Source organism: Pelmatolapia mariae, linkage group LG20 (genome assembly GCF_036321145.2).
Source record: "Pelmatolapia mariae isolate MD_Pm_ZW linkage group LG20, Pm_UMD_F_2, whole genome shotgun sequence".
Classification (NCBI taxonomy): domain Eukaryota; kingdom Metazoa; phylum Chordata; class Actinopteri; order Cichliformes; family Cichlidae; genus Pelmatolapia; species Pelmatolapia mariae.
In genome coordinates, this window is record NC_086244.1 from 8,816,960 (window position 1) to 8,836,450 (window position 19,491).

The window sequence follows — 19,491 nt, forward strand, 5'->3', positions numbered from 1 at the left end:
CAAACCCCACACCGCCAAAAAGGTTCACACTTCTTAGAGTCTGTCTTAAAGAAGTAATTAGATACCTCTTTGTACCAGTGAACATCACTGCTGTCTTTTCTTCTGGCTATACTAGCCATTAAGAGATCACTACTGCTGATTTTGTAGGCTGAGTACAATTTTTTTAAATGTCTTCTTCAGTTTTTAAAGCTAATTTAATGTTTCATTTGCCACTGTGTTCTGCAGACAATGTCAAAGTTAGCTCTGATGGTTCTGTTATTACCATTACCAATGCACGCACCATCAACCATGGTGCCTATCGCTGTGTGGCAAGCAACCCATTCGGCATCACGCACACCATAGTGTCTTTGATTGTTAAGGGTAAGCTGCATGCATGTCATTCAGCACTTTAATCAAACTGTTTTGCACAATGGTTCCCTCTAGTGGCTGCTTAAATATCAGCACTCCATACCAATATTGTGCGTATGTACCTTCAGAGGCTCCTGTGGCCACGGTAACCCCTGTCGGGCCTGTTCAGATTAGGGTGGGTGAGCCCATTAACCTGGAATGCCAAGCTTCAGGAGAGCCCCGCCCCTCGGTTTCATGGCACAGGCTTGACAACAACCGCAAGGTAGTGCTGAGCAGTCCTGTGCTCATGGAGTCCAACGCAGTCATGCAGGTACTGATATTCTTAGACCACTGTCAAAATTTTCAAAACAATCCAAATTTCTGCCCGTTTTCCTAGTTAAAGACCCAGCTTCAAAGTCAGTGCTTGTCTGTTTATTTTAATATTATCTCTTTTAATTATGTCCTTTTTTCAGATACTAGCAGCACGTCCAGAAGACAGTGGCACATATGTGTGTGCAGCTCGAAACAATGAAGGTACTACTGAGACCAGGGTGGACGTAATTGTCGAGGGAGGATCCCAGTTGCCTACAGTTCCCAGGGCCTTTGTTCCTGAACCGCTTATGATTGTAGTGGAGGGTCAGACTGCAACACTGCGCTGTGAGGCCCACGGTAATGCCTGCAGAGAAGTTATTTTGAATTCATCTGAAACCTTTTTATAAATACACTTTGACAGTTTTTATGTTGTAGTACTATAAAAAGGTAAAACCTGTAGAATCTGCTTCATTTTAAGTGAATACTGCAAGAAGTAAACAGCTTGAAAGTGTCCATTTCAAGACGAGCTGAAAAGAATATATTTATTTCCCTGCTTTGTCTTTTGGTAGGCTTTCCTGCCCCAGAAATCACGTGGACCAAGCTGCGGTCCCCTCTGCCTTGGAGGCACAGGCTTATGAACAACAGCTTGGTGTTGCAAAACGTTGGCAGACAAGACTCTGGAGAATACATTTGCACTGCCACCAACAACATGGGCACCACTAAAGTCACCATTACGTTAGATGTAGAGAGTGAGTGTCTGTATTTCCATTGTTGCTTCTGTAGTCACTTTTCAGAGTCTGTCTGGGTATGCATGTACTACTCTGGATTTAAAGTAGTTTTGCAGTCCATAGTTAATCTACTGAGTTTTTCCTCTCCTGTCTCTAGCTCCTCCGTATGCCACCTCTGTGCCTAATGATGTGGCTGTGCGGGTTGGGGAGGTGATCAGGTTGCAATGCCTGGCCCATGGAACTCCTCCTTTGACCTATACTTGGACCAAGCTGGATGGAAACCTCTCGCCAAGGGCTGAGGTTAGGGAAGGGGACCTCCAGATAAACCTAGCTACCTCTGAGGATGCTGGAAGCTACAAGTGTGTGGCCAGCAATAAAGTGGGCAACAGTGAAGTGATTGCAAAAGTCACAGTCAGATGTGAGTTAGGCCAGTAGTCTAAAATAAATACCACTCATAATTCTTCTTGTGAAAATTTTCAAGAGAGGAGCAGTAACCGCTATGTGCTGTGTCACAGCAAAACCTAGACCACATTCCTCTTTCCTTTTTGTAGCTCCGTTGGCAGTGCGTGTAGCACCACAGGTTGAAGTAAAAGCCCAGGGCAGTGCTGTGGAGTTCACCTGTTCAGCAGCAGGTGGTGTAGAAACCAAGATTGAGTGGCTAAAGGAAGGAGGAGCCCTGCCACCAAACAGCCACATCAAAGATGGAGTGCTCAGGTAATTCGTTTTGGATTCATGAAAATGGAAAAGAAGTCATAATTAAAAACGTGTCAGTGTGTGGATGTTTGTGTGTCCTGAAAGTTTAGTCTTTACATCTTAGTCTTCCCAAAACAAATTAAACATAATAAACTCAAAAGATCTACCTAAAGGTGAGGTGATATTGTGTACTTTGGCTTTTGTCAAGTCAACAAATGTGCATCAATTCAGTCAACACATAAATCAATCTCTTAATGCATTTTGAGTTTTCTATATTGTCTCTGTTAAGGTAAATTTGTTCCTACTGAACATTTTTAAAACAAGTTACAGTTATGTGATTTTAATTTTAAAGGGCAGATTATGAAAACTGCATATCAAGGAAAAATATGATGAATTTATGGGGACTATGTTCAGACGTGGATTTGGTGTGTTTGTGTTTATTTCAGGAAGGAGGTTTGTACATAAGGAATGAGCTAAAAGTAAACTGCAGAGCCTTTGTTCACTGTGATAAATACACTCTCCGGCACGACAGTGTAGTTTGTTGATATGTTTGTAATGGGATTTTTTTCTACAACAACTGAGGCCTATAGAACCAAAAGTAAAATAATAAAGTCCCTTAAATGTTCTATAATATGTGTTCAAACTTTTTTCCAATCACCTTTTCCTGCAGGATTGAAAACCTAGAGCAAAGCAATGAAGGTGTTTATATCTGCCGAGCTAGCAGCGTGTATGGTCAAGCACAGGACACTGCTCGTTTGACAATCCAAGGTCTGTTACGTCCTTTGTGTATACGCTAATCTATACACTGCTTTATCCAAACCAGTTCCAACCTTATTCATCTTTGTTTTGTTTTTTTCCACAGCCTTGCCAAAGGTCATGATCAATGTGCGTACCTCAGTGCAGACAGTTATGATTGGAAACTCTGTGGAGTTTGAATGCCAGGCTGTTGGTGACCCAGAGCCCACAGTAAAGTGGAGCAAAGTCGGTGGGTCTCTGCCACCTCACATTGTAGTGAAGGGTGGCATGCTGAAGATTGAACAGGTGACAGAGGCCGATGCTGGCCAGTACCGCTGCACAGCCACCAATGATGTGGGCTCAGTACAGTCTCAAGTGGTCCTGAATGTCCAGTGTGAGTTAATAATGGGACATTTTTCCCTTTCATCACATAGGCAGATGCTTGCACTTTCAAACATATTAATGACTTAAGCTCCCACTCATCATCATTTCAATTCCTAACTTGTTTGCACAGCCCTTCCTCAAATTGCTGCTCTGCCAAAAACGAAGGAGGTGGCGGTTGGGTCAGATGCAGTCTTGCCTTGTGTGGCCTCAGGATATCCTGTTCCTGATATCAAATGGTCTAAGGTAGCCTAGCAGACATTGTTAAGATAGATTATTGAGGCTAAAGTCTCCCTTTGGTCAAACCTTATTTAAAAAATATGTGGATAGTGTGTTTTACGTGCAAATCTGTTTTGTTTTTGTTTATCTAGCTTGATAGGGAGCTTCCTGCTAAGTGTTTCCAAGAAGCCAACGTGCTGACAGTTCCTCGGGTCACCCATGAGGATTCTGGCACATACGTCTGTACAGCCTCAAACAAGCAGGGCAAAGTGGAGTCCTTTACTACACTTGAAGTCCATGGTTAGTGTGGGGAGTTGAGATATTAGTAAATAGTTGTGAGTATGAACCAAAGAAAAGCCTGCGTTAACTATAATGTGATTCTTTTTCTTGTTGTTTTTTTTCCAGAGAGAGTGATGCCATATTTTGCCCAGGAACCCTCGTCGTACCTCACCCTGCCAACTATCAAAAATGCTTATAAAGCTTTCAATATTAAGGTCAACTTTAGACCTGATAACGTTGATGGTAAGGATGTACATACTTAAATCTGCTTCAATTGCATAGTGTATAGTTTGCATTACTTTTTTGTTAAATCTTGCGCATTGTTGTGTAGTATATTTTTCATATCTCCTCATGTGTAATTTCACTGCGTCTCCTGTCCCTTCCATCTCTCTCACATCTCACCCGTGTGGTGGGAAGGTCTCATATTGTACGCTGGTGAGTCTCAGTGCTTGAGAATCTCAGGAACTCAAGGCTGATGTTGGCAGGATTGCTTTTTGGCTGCATCAGATTTTCCCGTAATGCATCCAGCTCAGAGCTGATTTTGGGGCTGTGAAACAGATTCGACATGGTGCATGGCCAATGTTTTTGTACTGAGTTTTCATTCATGATTCCAAGAACACATTTGGTAATATTAGGCTACATTCACACTGCAGGCGAAAGCGCATCAAATCCGACTTTTCTGACCCTATGCGATCCATATCCGATCATGGTATGACAGTGTGAACAGCACAAATCCGATATTTTCAAATCCGACCTGGGTCATTTTCGTATGTGGTACTGAATCCGATACATATCTGATGTTTTAGAAAGCGACTGCTGTTTGAATGGTCAAGTCACATTAAATCCGTCTTTTACGTCACTGACACAAGACAAACGCCAATTATCAGCGCCGGAGAAGACATCATGAACGCTTCCTGGCCATCCCGTGTAGATGTTAGTGAAACTGTTGGGAAACAGCGTTGGAGAAACGTGAACATTTTATTTGTACTGTATAATCTGCAGATACTGACAGAAATCTGCAACTATCCTTTGAAGCACCGCTCCTCTCTAAAACAGCAATAAGGATCATTATTAGGCCATATGTAAATAACAAAATAACTTAATAACTTAAAGCAAAATTGGGAAACGTAAAGTCTGAAATAGTCAAACAATATTGTTTGGTCTGGGTCTAAACAGAGCGCGTTGTGTGTGACGTCTTCTTTTGCGCATGCGGGTCGCTTTGAGGGTTCACACTAGAGCGCGTTTGCTGTCACATTTTATTTGTAGTGTGAACGAGCAGACAAAAAAATCGGATTTGATCAAAAAATCGGAATTGAGCATTAAGACCTGCAGTGTGAACGTAGCCTTAGTGTGATCAGTATTAAAAAAGCTTGGTTACAAGTCTGCTTTCACATCCCAGTCTTGTTCATCCGCTTCAAAGCTATGTACAAATCAGCTGTGCTTCAAATGATTGTATGTATAAGGAAGAACAATATTACAAATGCACATGTGAAGTTAAAGTCAAACTGCTTTTGCAAGTAGAGTAGTTATATTGTCTCTTTTGAATGAATGGGGCATGAAATAATTCAGCATTGATGGAAATCTATCTGGCTCTATTTTTCATCATTGCCAGTTTTATTTTTTGCAACTTATATGTGACATTACAGATTTTTGCTCCACCCATCAGGTAGTAAATTGTAGCAAAAAAAAAAGCAAAAAAAAAAACAAAAAAAACCCTAAATAAATTGCAAGAGCAGTTTGACCATGCTGTTAAAATTTTTTGACACAATTGCTTGCAGGATTGTAAGCTTTCATATATTTAGAGGATCAAATATGGTAAAGTTTTTACATAACAGGAATTAATAAAAATGATCAGGTCTTTACAAGATCTTAAAACTATGTAAGTGCAGCCTCAGACTAATGACAAATGAATAATAATTAATTACATGTTTTACAGTATCCTTATTTTTTTTAACATGCTGATCATCCATTTTCAGTAATGATAAAGGTAGACATGCAAGATTGCATGTTCCCATTTCCCCATGAGCCTCATATAAGCATGTATATTTTCAGCATGTAGAGAAAGAAAACAGAAGAATATGCTATTGTGATGTGACTGGTTCCATTTTGCAGCCTAGCGATAGGAGGACCGTTTGTAACATGGCTTTGGTTGGCTTTATACTCGTGTCACCCCAGCATGCTGCTTTACCATCCAGCTTTCACTGGATTGATTCTTTCACTTCCTGTGTGAATGATACTGCAACCAATATCCATCCTAACAAGTCACTTATATAGCGTGTAAATACTCTGAAAGCAGTGCCATTAAATGAAGGCAGAGCTGAAAAAGAGAAATTATGCACCACTGAGACAAGGATATTCTTGAAATAACATCATGTATATAAATAAATCTAGTAGATTTTTTGGACTTATTAAGATGGATATTATTGTGGGGGGAATTATCTAGAATCAACTTTGTACTAGTGTTGAGTCTTCTTGCTGTGCAGGTATGATTCTCTACAATGGCCAGAGAAGGACTACAGGAGCTGACTTTATCTCTTTGGGGCTTGTGGGTGGCCGCTTGGAATTCCGGTCAGTTGAAATCAATTTAAATTTGTTATCATATATACTATTGCTATAATTTAAAAATGGACAGGTGACCTTAAGAAGATGTATGGATTTTTAAAATCTCTGTTATCTTAGATTTGATGTGGGCTCTGGCATGGCCACCATACGTGACCCGCACCCTATTAAACTGGGAGAGTTTCACACAGTTGAGCTGCATCGCAACCTCACCCAAGGATATATTATTGTAGATGGAGGAGAGCCCATCAATGGCAGCTCACAGGTACTGTAGTTTCAGTGTAAAAGCAAGACAGCTGATCAGCTATTTGCACTTCATTTTTTAATGGAAGTTAATGTGGTCTTTTTTCTGTTAATAAGGGCAAGTTCCAGGGTCTGGATCTCAATGAGGAGCTTTATGTGGGTGGTTATCCCAACTACACACTCCTCGCCAAAACTGCTGGAATTAAAACTGGTTTTGTGGGTAAGATATCCCATGCTTTACTAAATAACAGAACTATATTGTGGGGAAAGGTTCTGTATATATGTGTGATGATTTGCCCTTACTGAGTGTTGGTACCATGCAGGCTGTATTCGTCAGCTATTCATCCAGGGTGAGGAAATCATCTTTAAAGACCTTGATCGCAGCTCTACTGGTGTGACAAACTGTCCTACCTGCGAAGATAAACCATGCCAGGTCAGTTAAATCTATCCACATCTTTCTTTGTTTGCTGTTTTATTTTATTATAAGCAGTAAAACAAATTGTAATATCCTTAATTAGAATGGAGGGATGTGTGAGGATTCAGAGGCTAGTTTGTATAAGTGCAGCTGTCCCAGAGGATTTACAGGCAGCAACTGTCAGCACCACTCTTCTCTCCACTGTCACTCGGGTAGGTGTGAATCACTAATTGACCCCACATTTGAATCAAAGTATCTGAATATCCCTAATGGAATTATTATAAATGAATAAAAGTGTTGAACTCATCATTTTTCACACCTTTTTCAGAGGCCTGTGGACCAGATGCTACTTGCATCAACCGCCTGAATGGCCTTGGCTACGACTGCCGCTGCCATCTTGGCAAATTTGGGGATAAATGCATGGATGGTAAGTTGAAATATATCTTTGTCTTTTATAAAAACAGAAAAATCTAGCTGTTATGAAATATTACTACAATGGTCATGATGAATATGTAAGGTAGATATATGCAGATATAATTATTTATAACACTGCTATAAGAAATTAATTTCCTCCTAGGGGAACTGGTTACCACACCACTGTTTGATGGTGAGGAGTCATACATCGCCTATCCTCCTCTGACCAACATCCATGATGACCTGCGTGTTGAGCTGGAGTTCAAGCCAGTGCAGAGAGATGGCCTGATGTTCTTCTGTGGTGGGAAAAAAATGAAGGTGGAGGATTTCGTTGCCATTTCCATGGTGAAGGGACATGTAGAGTTTAGATATGAACTGGGCACAGGTAAAGAGAAATCATATTTATTTTTTATTTGAAAATAAGCAATGTACAATTTAGGTAGTGATACAGTCCCGATTAAAAGTTTAAGTCCACTTGAAAAATGGCAAAAAATCATATTTTGCATGGTTGGATCTCCACAAGATTCCAAGTAGAGCTTCAATGTGCAACAAGAAGAAATGGGAGTGAGAAAAAAAATTTTTTGAGCATGCAATTTCTTGAAAACAACACTTAAACTGAAACTGTTTTACAGTTGATTAAAGGTTTCTAAAAGTAGCTATAGTATATAGATATTAATTGTAAATATCACTCCATGATATATAGAAGTTATAGAAATTTTAAATCAATAAAAGTGGCACTCTTTTCTTATTGTAATTAGTGTCAAATTAAACTTGATAGTTTTTGTATTTGTCTTTCAGGCCAGGCGATACTTGTCAGTCCTGAGCCAGTCTCTCTGGGGCAGTGGCACAGAGTTGTGGCTGAGCGGAACATGAGGGATGGCCACCTGAGGGTCGACCAAGGTCCAATGGAGAGAAAGACATCTCCAGGCAAAGCCCAGGGCCTCAATATCCAAACCCTCATGTACATAGGAGGAGTGCCTAACATGGACATCCTCCCTAAGCCTGCTAATGTCAGTGACATGTTTGAGGGCTGCATAGGAGAGGTGAGATCTCTGTGTGCTAAAAATGAGATGCGGTTAAACAATGTATTTGAACATGTGGAAGCTTGAATTCGTTTGTATTACATGCTTAGGTTTCCATCAACAACAAGAAGGTGGATTTGTCCTACAGCTTCACAGAGAGCAGATCTATCAGTAAATGTGTGGACAGCAGCCCATGTGACCGGCGGCCCTGTCTGAATGGTGGTCACTGCATGTCTAGTGCTGAGTATGAGTACCAGTGCCTCTGTAAGGATGGATTTGAAGGTGAGTGCTTAAAAGACGACATGTCTTCAGGATTGTTTGGTACGCTGTTTGAGATGACCTGCCTAACTTCAATAATGCTGATGATCAGAAAAAAGACGATTTTTTTTTTCATGTAAAAAAGGGAAACAGCAACAAGAGTAAACCCTGTCGCTCAGCTTAAATTGTGTGAGCGTGACCTGTGACCTTTCTTGACTCATGATTGATATGTGACCCTGCAGGTGAACGGTGCGAGATAGTGAAGGACGCATGCCGTAGCAATCTTCATTGCCAGAATGGAGGCATCTGCATCAACAGCCAGTGTGTGTGTACACCTGGGTACACAGGTCTCAACTGTGAAGAAGTATTATCAGGTGAAATACTGCATGTTGTCATTAAATCAGTCTAAACCAGGAGCAAAAAGTGACTCATATCTTCTCACGTTACACTGCTTAGTACACAAATGTATATCCTTTAGACAAAGCTACACATCATCAAAGCAAAAATGGTTGCACACACAGTCACAAACATACAGCACACGTGATTCAAATTTTCCAAAAAATAAAGCCCATCGTACATCAAACAGTTTGCTCCCAGCATGCAGTGCTGGGAGGGTTAACCCTAAATGATTACACGTGTCTCACTCCTGCACTCTCACCGCTATATCCTGCACACACAGGCCAGGTCGTCAGCTTCCCAGAGGCCCTGAGGAATTTGGAGTCTAGCGAGGCGAATGGTACAGTATCTAAATATTCAGTCTGCCTGACGCGACCGTGACTAACAGGGCCCTGTCTGAGTTTGAGGGGCCCCATGTCCCTTCAAAGCTCCACCTGAACTGTCTTTTACCTAACATACATGCACACAAAAACACAATCCGAGCGTCTTTATTCTCACCAACAACTGAGGCTCTCATTCCCATTGAAAGTTGGGAGAGGGGAATTCTGCATTTAAACTAAGGGGTAATAGGGTGGTAGCCTGCATTTGGGAGATAAACTGATATATGCACTCTGCATTGGAGTTGCACCATTTTCATTCTGGAAGTGGTAGAAATGTGGAATTCCCCTTGTTTTTCTTTTCCTCTTTCGCTCTCATTATGCCTGTGCCTGTAAGATGGATACTTACAAATACAGTCTTGTTTCTGTAAACCAAAAGCCTGCCTGTTTGTACAACCAAAAAAAAAAAAAAAACCTAAAGCAAAACACTTGTTTCCTCTTTGAAACTAAGTCAGGTCATTGAGTCTGCTCCATGTCAGAATATTTGTGGTCTCACTAACAACTTAAAGTGTCTGCTGAAAGTACAATGTGATGATTGTTTGGTTCAGTCAGAATGTATTTCAAGCACATTATATACTCAGTGGTATATGTGCATGGTGCCATGGCTGTGATGATTTTTGTCCGATCTCTGTGAAAGGCCAGAGGCATTGTAAGAGCAAGAAACGGTCAATAATTTCCTCATGTGATGGCCAGTATTGACACAAGTCTGCATCTTGAAGTTTTGTTGTTCTACACTTTAAAAAAGCAGTATTTGCATATGCATCATTATCTTCTCATCTTTGAGAAGATAATGACATTTAAGCAGTGGCATTTCATTGCATAGGTGTGTTAAAGTGTGACTTTTAGAAAGTCATGGTTCTGTTGCATAGCCTGTAGAGCATCCCTCCATGGATATGTCGCCCAAGACCATCACTGTGCACCGGGTGAACCTGCTCTCATCTGTGAAAAGCACAGGGCGCCAGTGATGGACCTGCCAATTCTAGTATTCTTTGGCAAATGCCAATCGGGCAGTGGCCCCAATAGTGGATGTCGCGCACTCAGACCATCATAAAGTCTGTTTCTCATTGTTTGATTCACACCGGTGTCCTGCTGGAGGTCATTTTAGGGCTCTGGCAGTGCTCAGCTTGTTCCTACACAAAGGAGCAGATACCAGTCCTGGTGATGGTTTAGGGACCTTCTACGGCACTGTCAAGCTCTCCTAGAATAACTGTATGTCTCCTAAAGTCTCCTGCATGCTCTTGAGACTGTGTTTGGAGACGCAACAAACCTAGCAATGACATGTATTGATGTGCCATCCTAGATGAGTGGGGCTACCTGTGCAACATCTGTACAGTCGAGGTATCATGCTAAATGAAAACTAAAAAAAAAACTTACAAAAAATCAAGAGGCAAAAAATGTCAGTGAGAAAAACAATTCCCTGTTTTTGGGTTTGTCTCATTGTTGAGTAGCTGCTGTATCTGTCAGACCAAGAAAGACAGTTAAAAAAAAAAAGCCTGTGTAAATGGTTACATAGTGTTTTTTCCTGTCTAAGAATGGGACTATAGAAATTGTCTAGAAATGTTGCATCTAATCAAGTCTGTTTTACCAGGAATTCTCTGTACTTTTACCACTAGAGGGCACCATAAGTTCAAGTGAAGGTGAAACAGCTTTACTGTGATTTGAATCTGTTTTTATGCTTATTTTATTGTATTTTTTGCAGATTCACCCTATCAGTATGCAGCTCATTTCAACAATAATGGATACATTGCACTCCCTAAATCCATTTTCCCAAGAAGGTAAATATTTTATTTTCACATTTAGTGAATTTATATTAATTAATATAATGATAAAGTGAAATTATTATTGTGGTGCTGTTGTTTTTTCTGTTTAAGTGCCCACGATTCACCAGAAACAATTGAAATGGAGATCAACACCAGCTCCTCTGACGGCCTGATCCTATGGCAGGGAGTGGTGAGTCCTGGTTCTGTCTGGTTCTATGCCTTATACTCATATTTCTTCTCCATGTTTTCATTCCCAACCTAACTTTGCTACTGCACTTGAGCACTCTTAATCATCACTGTGACTGTAAAAAAAAAAAGTTACAATTGCTGCCATTTTCATAGCATTCCATGTGATTTGTAGACTTCAGTGTGGACAGTAATACATAACTGATGCATTACTACATCTTTCATCCTTACACTATCAAATTCATACATCTTCTGCTGAAGCTATGTCATTTTCAGGCATGCTGGCTGTAAGCCTGGCACCATCTGACACCACTAAATAAATGCATGTTGCTTCTCTAACTCACCCCCTCAATTTTCCTCAGGAGACCAATGGTGCACGCATTTTGCGAAAGGTGCATGCTATTAAAAAGGTATCCACTTTTTTTTCTTTTTTTTTTGCCATGTGTGCCAAATGAATTTTATCTTTGTTTGTACGGTGCTATATCATCAGTCCTCTTTTGACATTGTTAGTTTGCATGGAACATTTTATGTCACTGCCAGGAATGATCTCACTGCATTGGTTCATGTTTGCTGTTATAGCGCTTGTTCTGCAAAATGACCACAGGTCAGCTGGTCCGTGTTCAGCAATTCATACATAGTCACACAACAAGCTGTGACCTTGTTGTGACCTAACATATTTAATTTCAGGAACCTGGAGAACATGGCAAACGCAAGGACTTTATTAGCCTCGGCCTACAGAATGGACACCTTGTTTTCAGGTAGGTCTGGTCTGAAATTCTCTAAATCTTCTGACATGCAGATTAGGAAAAAATGTTTACAACTCATAATTATGGTCATGATTTGTATTATCTAGTTACCAACTGGGAAGTGGAGAGGCACAAATCTTATCTGAAAGGTCAATCAATGACGGCAGATGGCATAAGATCACAGCAGTCAGGTATGATTGCATATCATTATCCTGCAGTCATTTACTTACTTTCTAGATGTATTTATTAAAATAAAGCACTATGAGTTGTGGTTGTCCTCTTTCATCAATAGCTACTTATTTAACTGTTCCAGTAGAATACAGCTATTATTTATATCAAATGAACTTATACTTTTTGTACTATAACTTGTAACTTCTGTAACTTGTCAGATCATCTGTTGTAGAAAAGGTTGATTATTAACCTGTGGAGTCCTATAACTTCTTTAATTAACTTGTGTTGTGTGGCTCTTTTGTCACAGAACTGGAAAAGTTGGCTATATCCAGATTGATGGAGGAGCCAAGCTACATGGAGAATCTAAAGGCAAAAGCCTCATGGTCAACACCAAAGGCAGTATATATCTTGGTGCGTAGAAAGACAGCATGGAGTCCACAAAGTGGCAAAATATAGACAGATCATTTGAAAAAACAGGTCTAAAATACTAAAATACTGCACAACTGGATCAATTCATTTGAAATATTCCAAGTTAAACAATATATGAATAGTGATGAAGTAATAATAAATAATCCATTCTTCCATTTTCTTAACCGCTTGTCCAGTGCACAGTCACAGGGGGGCTGGCACTTATCCCAGCTGTCATTGTTCAAAGACAGTCAGATAAATAATGGGTTGTAACACAAGTCAAAGGATTGTGTGGCTACTTAGTTTCCCTGAAAACAATGGAGCTTTTCAGAGGCATCATTGTGTGAAAGTAGTTCACATATTTTTGCTGGCATGCAAACACAGTTTTGACACAAGTTCACACAATTCTTTAGCCTTCATAGCATTATCTTTACCTTTAATTATCTTTGTTATGTAAGACAATAGAAACAGTTTCTCACTATGTTTAGCTATCATCTAGCTTTATTCCAGTATGTCAGTTTCAGACCTGCTTTTCTTCAATATGTGCAAATCAATAAAGTTACCTATGTGGGTATGACTCCATGCAACAGGCGGAGCTCCAGGTATGACTGCTATGACAGGAGGGAAGTTTTCATCAGGAATGAAGGGCTGTGTGAGGAACCTGACACTGATGAATGCTCGGCCAGGACAGCAGCCAGCCCAGGCCATTGACCTGCAAGCCCACGCGGCCCATGGCATCAACGTGCAGCCATGCTCTTCATAAACTGCTGCACACACGTACACAAACACACATAGAGACTTTGGAGAGACATCATACACACACACACAGCAGACCTACACAAAAAGACTTACACAAATAGAGCCTGACACATACTTGGTGCTTTGCTGCTACCAAAAAAAAAAGATTACACAACAAGATGCATTTCTCTGTGTGCAGTAAAACCAAAAAAAGACAGAAAAATTCAGACAATATTAACACGTCTTCTCTTCCTCGGTGTTGTATTCTTAATGAAAGACTATTAACACAGGAAAACCAGTACAGTTTACATACTTCCAGCAGTAGAATTAGCCATGAGAAAAGTAAAACATATTAGGCCTTCTACGATGGGTCAGATCCTAAGGAGGTGGAGATGTTTTTACAGCACTGAATTTTTATTTATATACATATGATTATATATATTATATTTGTGGGGGGAAACATGCAAACTAACCATAACTGCTCTTCATCTTTCCTAGAATTTATTCTGGGTTCTAATACTCTTTGTCCTGGGCTTTTAAAGGCCTAACTGTATTAATACCTGAAGACTTTTAGGCCTTCTTTCTTCACTTCTGTAGAGGAACCTTTTCATTGCGAGCATGCTTACAGTCTTTTCTAAACCGTTGGGAGAGGAGTGCACATGGTCACAGTCACTTGCAGCTTCAGCACACAACTCAGGACGTCAAATACAAATGATTAAAAGCTAAGGTTATAAGTACCGCTGCTTCAGCTTGGTTTATTGTTGATTCACTAGTAATGCGCAGTGCTGTTTTGTCTTCTGTCTGTATTTTTTTTATTTTTAAAGAAAGAAATCTTGGTGCTAAGGTGAGACATTAAAATACAGCACATAGTCAAATAGTTAATATGTCACATGTAGAGGTTTTATTTAGTAATTTGGCATAGATCAGCATACAGTCATTACTTTTGTTGATGTGCATGGCATTTGGGATTGATTTAATGGCGGTATGGCATTGTTTGTTGCCTCAACAGCCTTATTTGATTGAGTAGATCTCAAAAAAGGAGTTTAAGTGAACTGAAAATGTGTCATTTTTTATGTGTGGTTATTGAAGATATTGTTTTATGTGTTAAACTATCTGCCAGTCAGGTAGATATCTGTGTCAACTAAGAATGAGTGTATATGTGAAGTAAATTTGTTTGTTATGTATGTTTTAGACCTTTCCGTTTTTTCACAGAACACTCCACATTCAGCCGCAGTAAGGGTCAGATGTGTGCATTTGGGTTTGTGTGCGTGTGCATGTGTCATTATCCATATCCTCAGGAGGATCAATGCAGAACTGCCTCAAGGTTTTACACAGGTTTGGTAGCTTTAGAGACACCTCGCTAAGCTATAAAACTCTGAAGGCTCTGTGGTTCTAGGGGATGTTTTCTCTCCAAAGAGAGATTCATCTGCAGCACATAGTTGGATTAGTGTTTGGCCATGTGTGAATGCAGTGGAAGCCTCCTGCAGGTGCTGTGATCAATAGTGTAGCTCTAATAAAATAAAGCATGCTCGCCCGCCTTTAGTTGACCACACCACACAATGGCACGATCACTTTGGGATTCACAAACCCTTTTCTTGGTTTTTTTTGTTTTTTTGTAAGCTTAAAATATTTGTATTAATATCCTAAAATGAGCACCATCCTTTCACATAGAGTTGCACCGTTTTAATTTATTTTGTGTTTTTTTTTCCCCTGCTTTTTTTTTATTGCTTTCTAGGCTCGATTCTACTGTTTTAGAACAATCACAGAAGCTTGCTACTTTCTTTTCTTTGGTTATTGTGTATTGCCTCCCACACCCTGTTGTTTTTCTCCTGATGTTCAATTTCAATAGGGCCCACCTGGAAACTTCTTCAAAAATGACCCCAACAAGGTTCCATTAAAGGTTAACATGTGATATTTGACTGGAGCTTCCTGGTCAAATGGATGAAAAGTGGTCTTATTATTCACTAATTGAAAAAAGTCTTAGGCTCCAAATGTATGAGTGCACAGAATGATGTCATCATGAACAAGCGGGATGAAGAAAGCTAACGCTGTGGTCCAGGTTAGGACATTAAAGCAGATAATGATGGTGTGTGTGCCCCTTGGTGGGTGCCTTCTGTGTATCTGCTCTTAAACTGGATTTTCACACATACACTGTACACTGTCACCAAATGCGGTTAGTGAGAAACTGATAGCTGCTTTTGGTTTATTTTACTCCATTACAAATAAAGAAAGGTGCACTTTTGGTTTTGGATTTTATCTTGCTGTTTTTAGTTTTGTTTTTTCTTTTTTCATTGATCATTTTACTCCTTCACTTCTGAGCGGCAGACAAAAGCAAATTCTTACTGTATCAGATAAATGAATGAAAGTGTACCAACTGAAAAATGTCTATGTCAAGATGACTTGACTGTTTCATTTCCAATGTTTAAAGATGCTCTTCTTGCCCTTGGTGTTTCTTAATTAAAAACAAAATTCATGTGCTATTTGTACGTTGTGAGACTTTTTTTTTTTTGCTGTAATTCACATTACTGTTCACAAATAATCCATTGTATCGTACAGATATACCTTTAACATGATCTCTGAGAGGTTGATTTAAACACCTTATTAAAAAGTCCAGATCCATCCAAGTCCATCCAATTCCATGATAACCTGTCCCATTGGTTCAGTTCTGTCATCTTAGACAGTCTAGTTATCTATTTGTTAAGTGACGGTGTAAAAAAGTAATAATAGGATGTGTTCCTCCAGTAATAGACTGGTAACTTCTGGAGGGCGTACCCTACCCATTATGTGGTTGGATACTCTCCAGCCCCTAGTTACGGCACTAATTATACCTAAACATTCAATAACATATTCAATAACATGAATTACAGTGATAATACAGTAGAATATCATGAATAAATTTAAGCAGACACCAGTTGCTGATTAAGACATAACGTTTCTCTTCCTTAAGGACCTTTCACTGTTAAAGTAATCATGAAGTTGCAGTTTCTTAAAAAGAAGGCCATCAAATTTATGAAATGTCTCAAATTATTGGTGGGCTGTGTGTCTTTGTTTCACCAGTGAGTCTAGAACGAATCCACAATAGAAGAAAAAGGCTATCAAAAATGCAGGTAGCATTTAGTACAAATTTCAAGAGCTGGGATAGACTACTGCTACTGCAACACTTGAATCATTGTTTCTTCTTACATGAATGCTTCTCTGTGTGGGCTTTTCTGTGTGCTGTGTCACAGAGTCTTGGAGACAGTTAGCAGGGAAATTGAGCAGCACCAGAATGGCCTCTTGAACGTGAGTGTAACAAAGACTGTGGGTGAGGCCCTTTCAAATGAATCACAAAACAGTTTAGTATCACAAATTAGAAACAAGTTCAACAAATTGTTAGTTTAATGTTATTAATAAGCTGAACTTCATTTCAGGTCATAGCTCATAAATTAATTCTTATGCTGAGAAACACTAGTTGGCTTAACTACCCCAGGTTTCAAACCTGCTGGTAGGATGTTTGACCAAAAACTGATGGTAAAATTGAATTGAGCATAATAAGAATGTCTTTAAACTGTGGGAGGAAAGCATAACTGATAAATGATATAGGGACAGGAAAAAATGCAAACTCCTCACACAGAAATGCTGGAAATAAAATTAAAATATTCCTTTACTTTTTGCAAGAATCTGCTGACAAATTACATCACATGCTTCTTCAGCCTGCAGAGTCTTTTTTGATCAGGTTGTCACCAAACATAGGCAGTCAGAACACCTACTGACCTGAGATGGCAGGACTTGAGGAGCGTGTCCATCAGTCCAGAAGTTCAGACTATACCAAACATTGATTGTCCTTTAGCCAACTATTGTCAAAATCCTTCTCTTAAGTAACTTAAAATGAAATAGTTATTAAAATGTCTCAAGTGGGAGGGTGAATAGACATATCTTAAACTGGTTGTGCAGTGATTAAGATTATGTGTTCGAGTTTTCTGAGGTTCTGAGCTCTGGTTTCCTTAGAAGAGAAAACTGGAGTGCTCACACATACACACACACACACACACAGAGACTTTGTGTTGCAAAGCAGTGAGGTTGAAGCAACAACAGTGTGTACTTGTCAACTATAAATGCATCCTTAAAACAAATAATAAAAAAAAACAAATGCATGATGGGACAGCTGTCTGCTCCCAGTGGCCCAAAACGTGAAGCGTGTACGTGGATAATGGATGGATAGATATCTTCTGTGTTTGCTGCGATGGAACTGCTAATATATCTGTTTCTAGTCTTTTTATTTGTTCTGCATTTAATTCCACTTCACTAAAAGCAACAAAGCGTAACAGCATGAACATATGGTACAAACAAACAAACACTAAAAACATCATCAGCATCAAAACTCCATCCAATATTTTAACTTATTACAGTCTTATGAACATGTTTGTGGTGCCCTTAACTTAAACTGTGTTCTTGCTTAAATTTAGTTTTATTTGTATAAACTCAGAAAAAAGAACACAGCTGATGAACAGTAATAACCTATGAGATGAGGGTGATGAAAGCAATTCAATCTGGAAAACTCTTGTTCATGTTCAGTTATCATGTTTTTTTTTAGCTTTGTTTGTTAGCATCACCAGTGTGAGCTTTACAAATTTGCTTTCTCGTCCCTAACAACTTCATAATCTCATATCTGTCAAGAAAACCAGTGAAGAAAATTTGAATAAGACTGTAATATACATGTGTCCCTCTACGATTTAAAAATCTGTTTGAGTCATATCCCAAAAGCTGTTTATTGTTGCAAGACATAGTGATTTGATATGGACAATCTTCCTGCTTGAAGATGTTATATCACAGTCACATCTGCTCCCAGCCTGTGGCCATTTCGGCCACAGGAGTCATGTCAGTGGTATCTCTGAACACATGAAGGCTGACATTTTTCAAATGTGAGTTGTGAGACAAACAACATCAATGCCAAATGTTTATAGATCAAACTTTCTAAAGTGCTTCTGCAGTGACATGAAAACATAAAACAGATTATTCAGTGAATATGAAGCAAAGGGAGTAACAAACAAACTGTAGCTTCTCAATATGTATATTATTAGTTCTAATAATAAACTCAAAAAAATAAGGAATACAATTCAGATCAGACCTATTTTAATCATTTTGCCTCCTTTCACCACCACAGAGAACTGACTGTGACTGAAGAGCAGACTTTGAGCTGTAATTGAAGGGCTTTTACAAGTATGGCATTAACTGTTGAGGAATTAAAGCCCCTTTTTTATACATTTGCAGAGGATCAAAAGTCATTGGACGGTTGACTGACAAGCAGTTTTATGGCCAGGTGCAAATGAAGGAGGCTGAAAAACCTAAATAAACCCATCAGAGTGACAGGAAAAAAGTTTAGGCATGGACAAATAATCTAGCTCATTCTTAAAAGGAAGGAACACACAGAATTTACTGAAGTTTTTCCTGAAATAATAAAAACCTATTTACAATGTCAAGTCAAGAACATTCTTGAGGAGGTTGGACTCAACAATCAAGCTGTAATATTATTTCACCATGTTTGACAGATAATGTGTCAGTTACTTTAAGTTATTCTTTGTTTTCATCTGTCCAAAACTTTTTTGCGTTTTTGTATAAGTTGTTTTCTTAAAAGCAACAAAATCCATGTAGGTGAGTGTAATAATTGGTTTGCACCTTACTGTGAATGAATTGTATTTACATGCATACTGACATCTCTTGAATGAAGAGTCTTACCATGATGAGCATATCTCCTCAAGAATGTTCTAGACTTGGCTAGATGTTTTGATTAGGTTATATTAATTATGGAAAACAAATCTGAAAACAACGCATTTCTTCTTATTAAGAATGAAGTAGGTTTCTGATTTGACCGCTCCTACATTATTTTTTCTATAATTTTGTTTATTTTGCTTTTTTTTTAACCCCATTTATGCCTGACCATGAAAGTGCAACTACTCTGGAGCCTCTAATTGAAAAAAAAAAAGAAAAAAAAAAGCTGTAAGACCTGAACAGTTCAAATCAAATCACTTTTATTGTCACATCACATTACTGGTACACTGGTACAGTACATGTGAGTGAAATTGTTGTGTGCAAGCTTCACAAGCAACATACAACAAACTTAAAAAACAATACAAAATATAAGAAT

General features: G+C 39.1%; 1 protein-coding gene across 3 annotated transcripts in view; it reads left to right on the forward strand.

The window, feature by feature from the left end:
- hspg2 (heparan sulfate proteoglycan 2) overlaps positions 1-15,840 on the forward strand; it is a 93,551-nt gene extending 77,711 nt beyond the window's left edge. For 2 of the 3 annotated variants that reach the window (XM_063463500.1, XM_063463501.1), the window contains 30 exons: positions 226-360; positions 477-658; positions 801-996; positions 1,209-1,388; positions 1,525-1,785; positions 1,919-2,081; positions 2,731-2,828; positions 2,923-3,189; positions 3,310-3,422; positions 3,548-3,695; positions 3,801-3,917; positions 4,092-4,109; positions 6,158-6,242; positions 6,354-6,498; positions 6,594-6,696; positions 6,800-6,909; positions 6,995-7,103; positions 7,220-7,318; positions 7,469-7,690; positions 8,104-8,348; positions 8,438-8,609; positions 8,828-8,959; positions 9,265-9,321; positions 11,058-11,133; positions 11,230-11,308; positions 11,667-11,714; positions 11,992-12,062; positions 12,158-12,241; positions 12,529-12,632; positions 13,220-15,840. In XM_063463500.1, coding sequence (XP_063319570.1) covers positions 226-360; positions 477-658; positions 801-996; positions 1,209-1,388; positions 1,525-1,785; positions 1,919-2,081; positions 2,731-2,828; positions 2,923-3,189; positions 3,310-3,422; positions 3,548-3,695; positions 3,801-3,917; positions 4,092-4,109; positions 6,158-6,242; positions 6,354-6,498; positions 6,594-6,696; positions 6,800-6,909; positions 6,995-7,103; positions 7,220-7,318; positions 7,469-7,690; positions 8,104-8,348; positions 8,438-8,609; positions 8,828-8,959; positions 9,265-9,321; positions 11,058-11,133; positions 11,230-11,308; positions 11,667-11,714; positions 11,992-12,062; positions 12,158-12,241; positions 12,529-12,632; positions 13,220-13,392 — 3,992 coding nt within the window. In that variant the 3' untranslated portion in view covers positions 13,393-15,840. The remainder of the gene's footprint in view (positions 1-225; positions 361-476; positions 659-800; positions 997-1,208; positions 1,389-1,524; positions 1,786-1,918; positions 2,082-2,730; positions 2,829-2,922; positions 3,190-3,309; positions 3,423-3,547; positions 3,696-3,800; positions 3,918-4,091; positions 4,110-6,157; positions 6,243-6,353; positions 6,499-6,593; positions 6,697-6,799; positions 6,910-6,994; positions 7,104-7,219; positions 7,319-7,468; positions 7,691-8,103; positions 8,349-8,437; positions 8,610-8,827; positions 8,960-9,264; positions 9,322-11,057; positions 11,134-11,229; positions 11,309-11,666; positions 11,715-11,991; positions 12,063-12,157; positions 12,242-12,528; positions 12,633-13,219) is intronic. The other variant, XM_063463502.1, reaches the window with a different exon arrangement.
- The last annotated feature ends 3,651 nt before the right edge of the window (positions 15,841-19,491 follow it).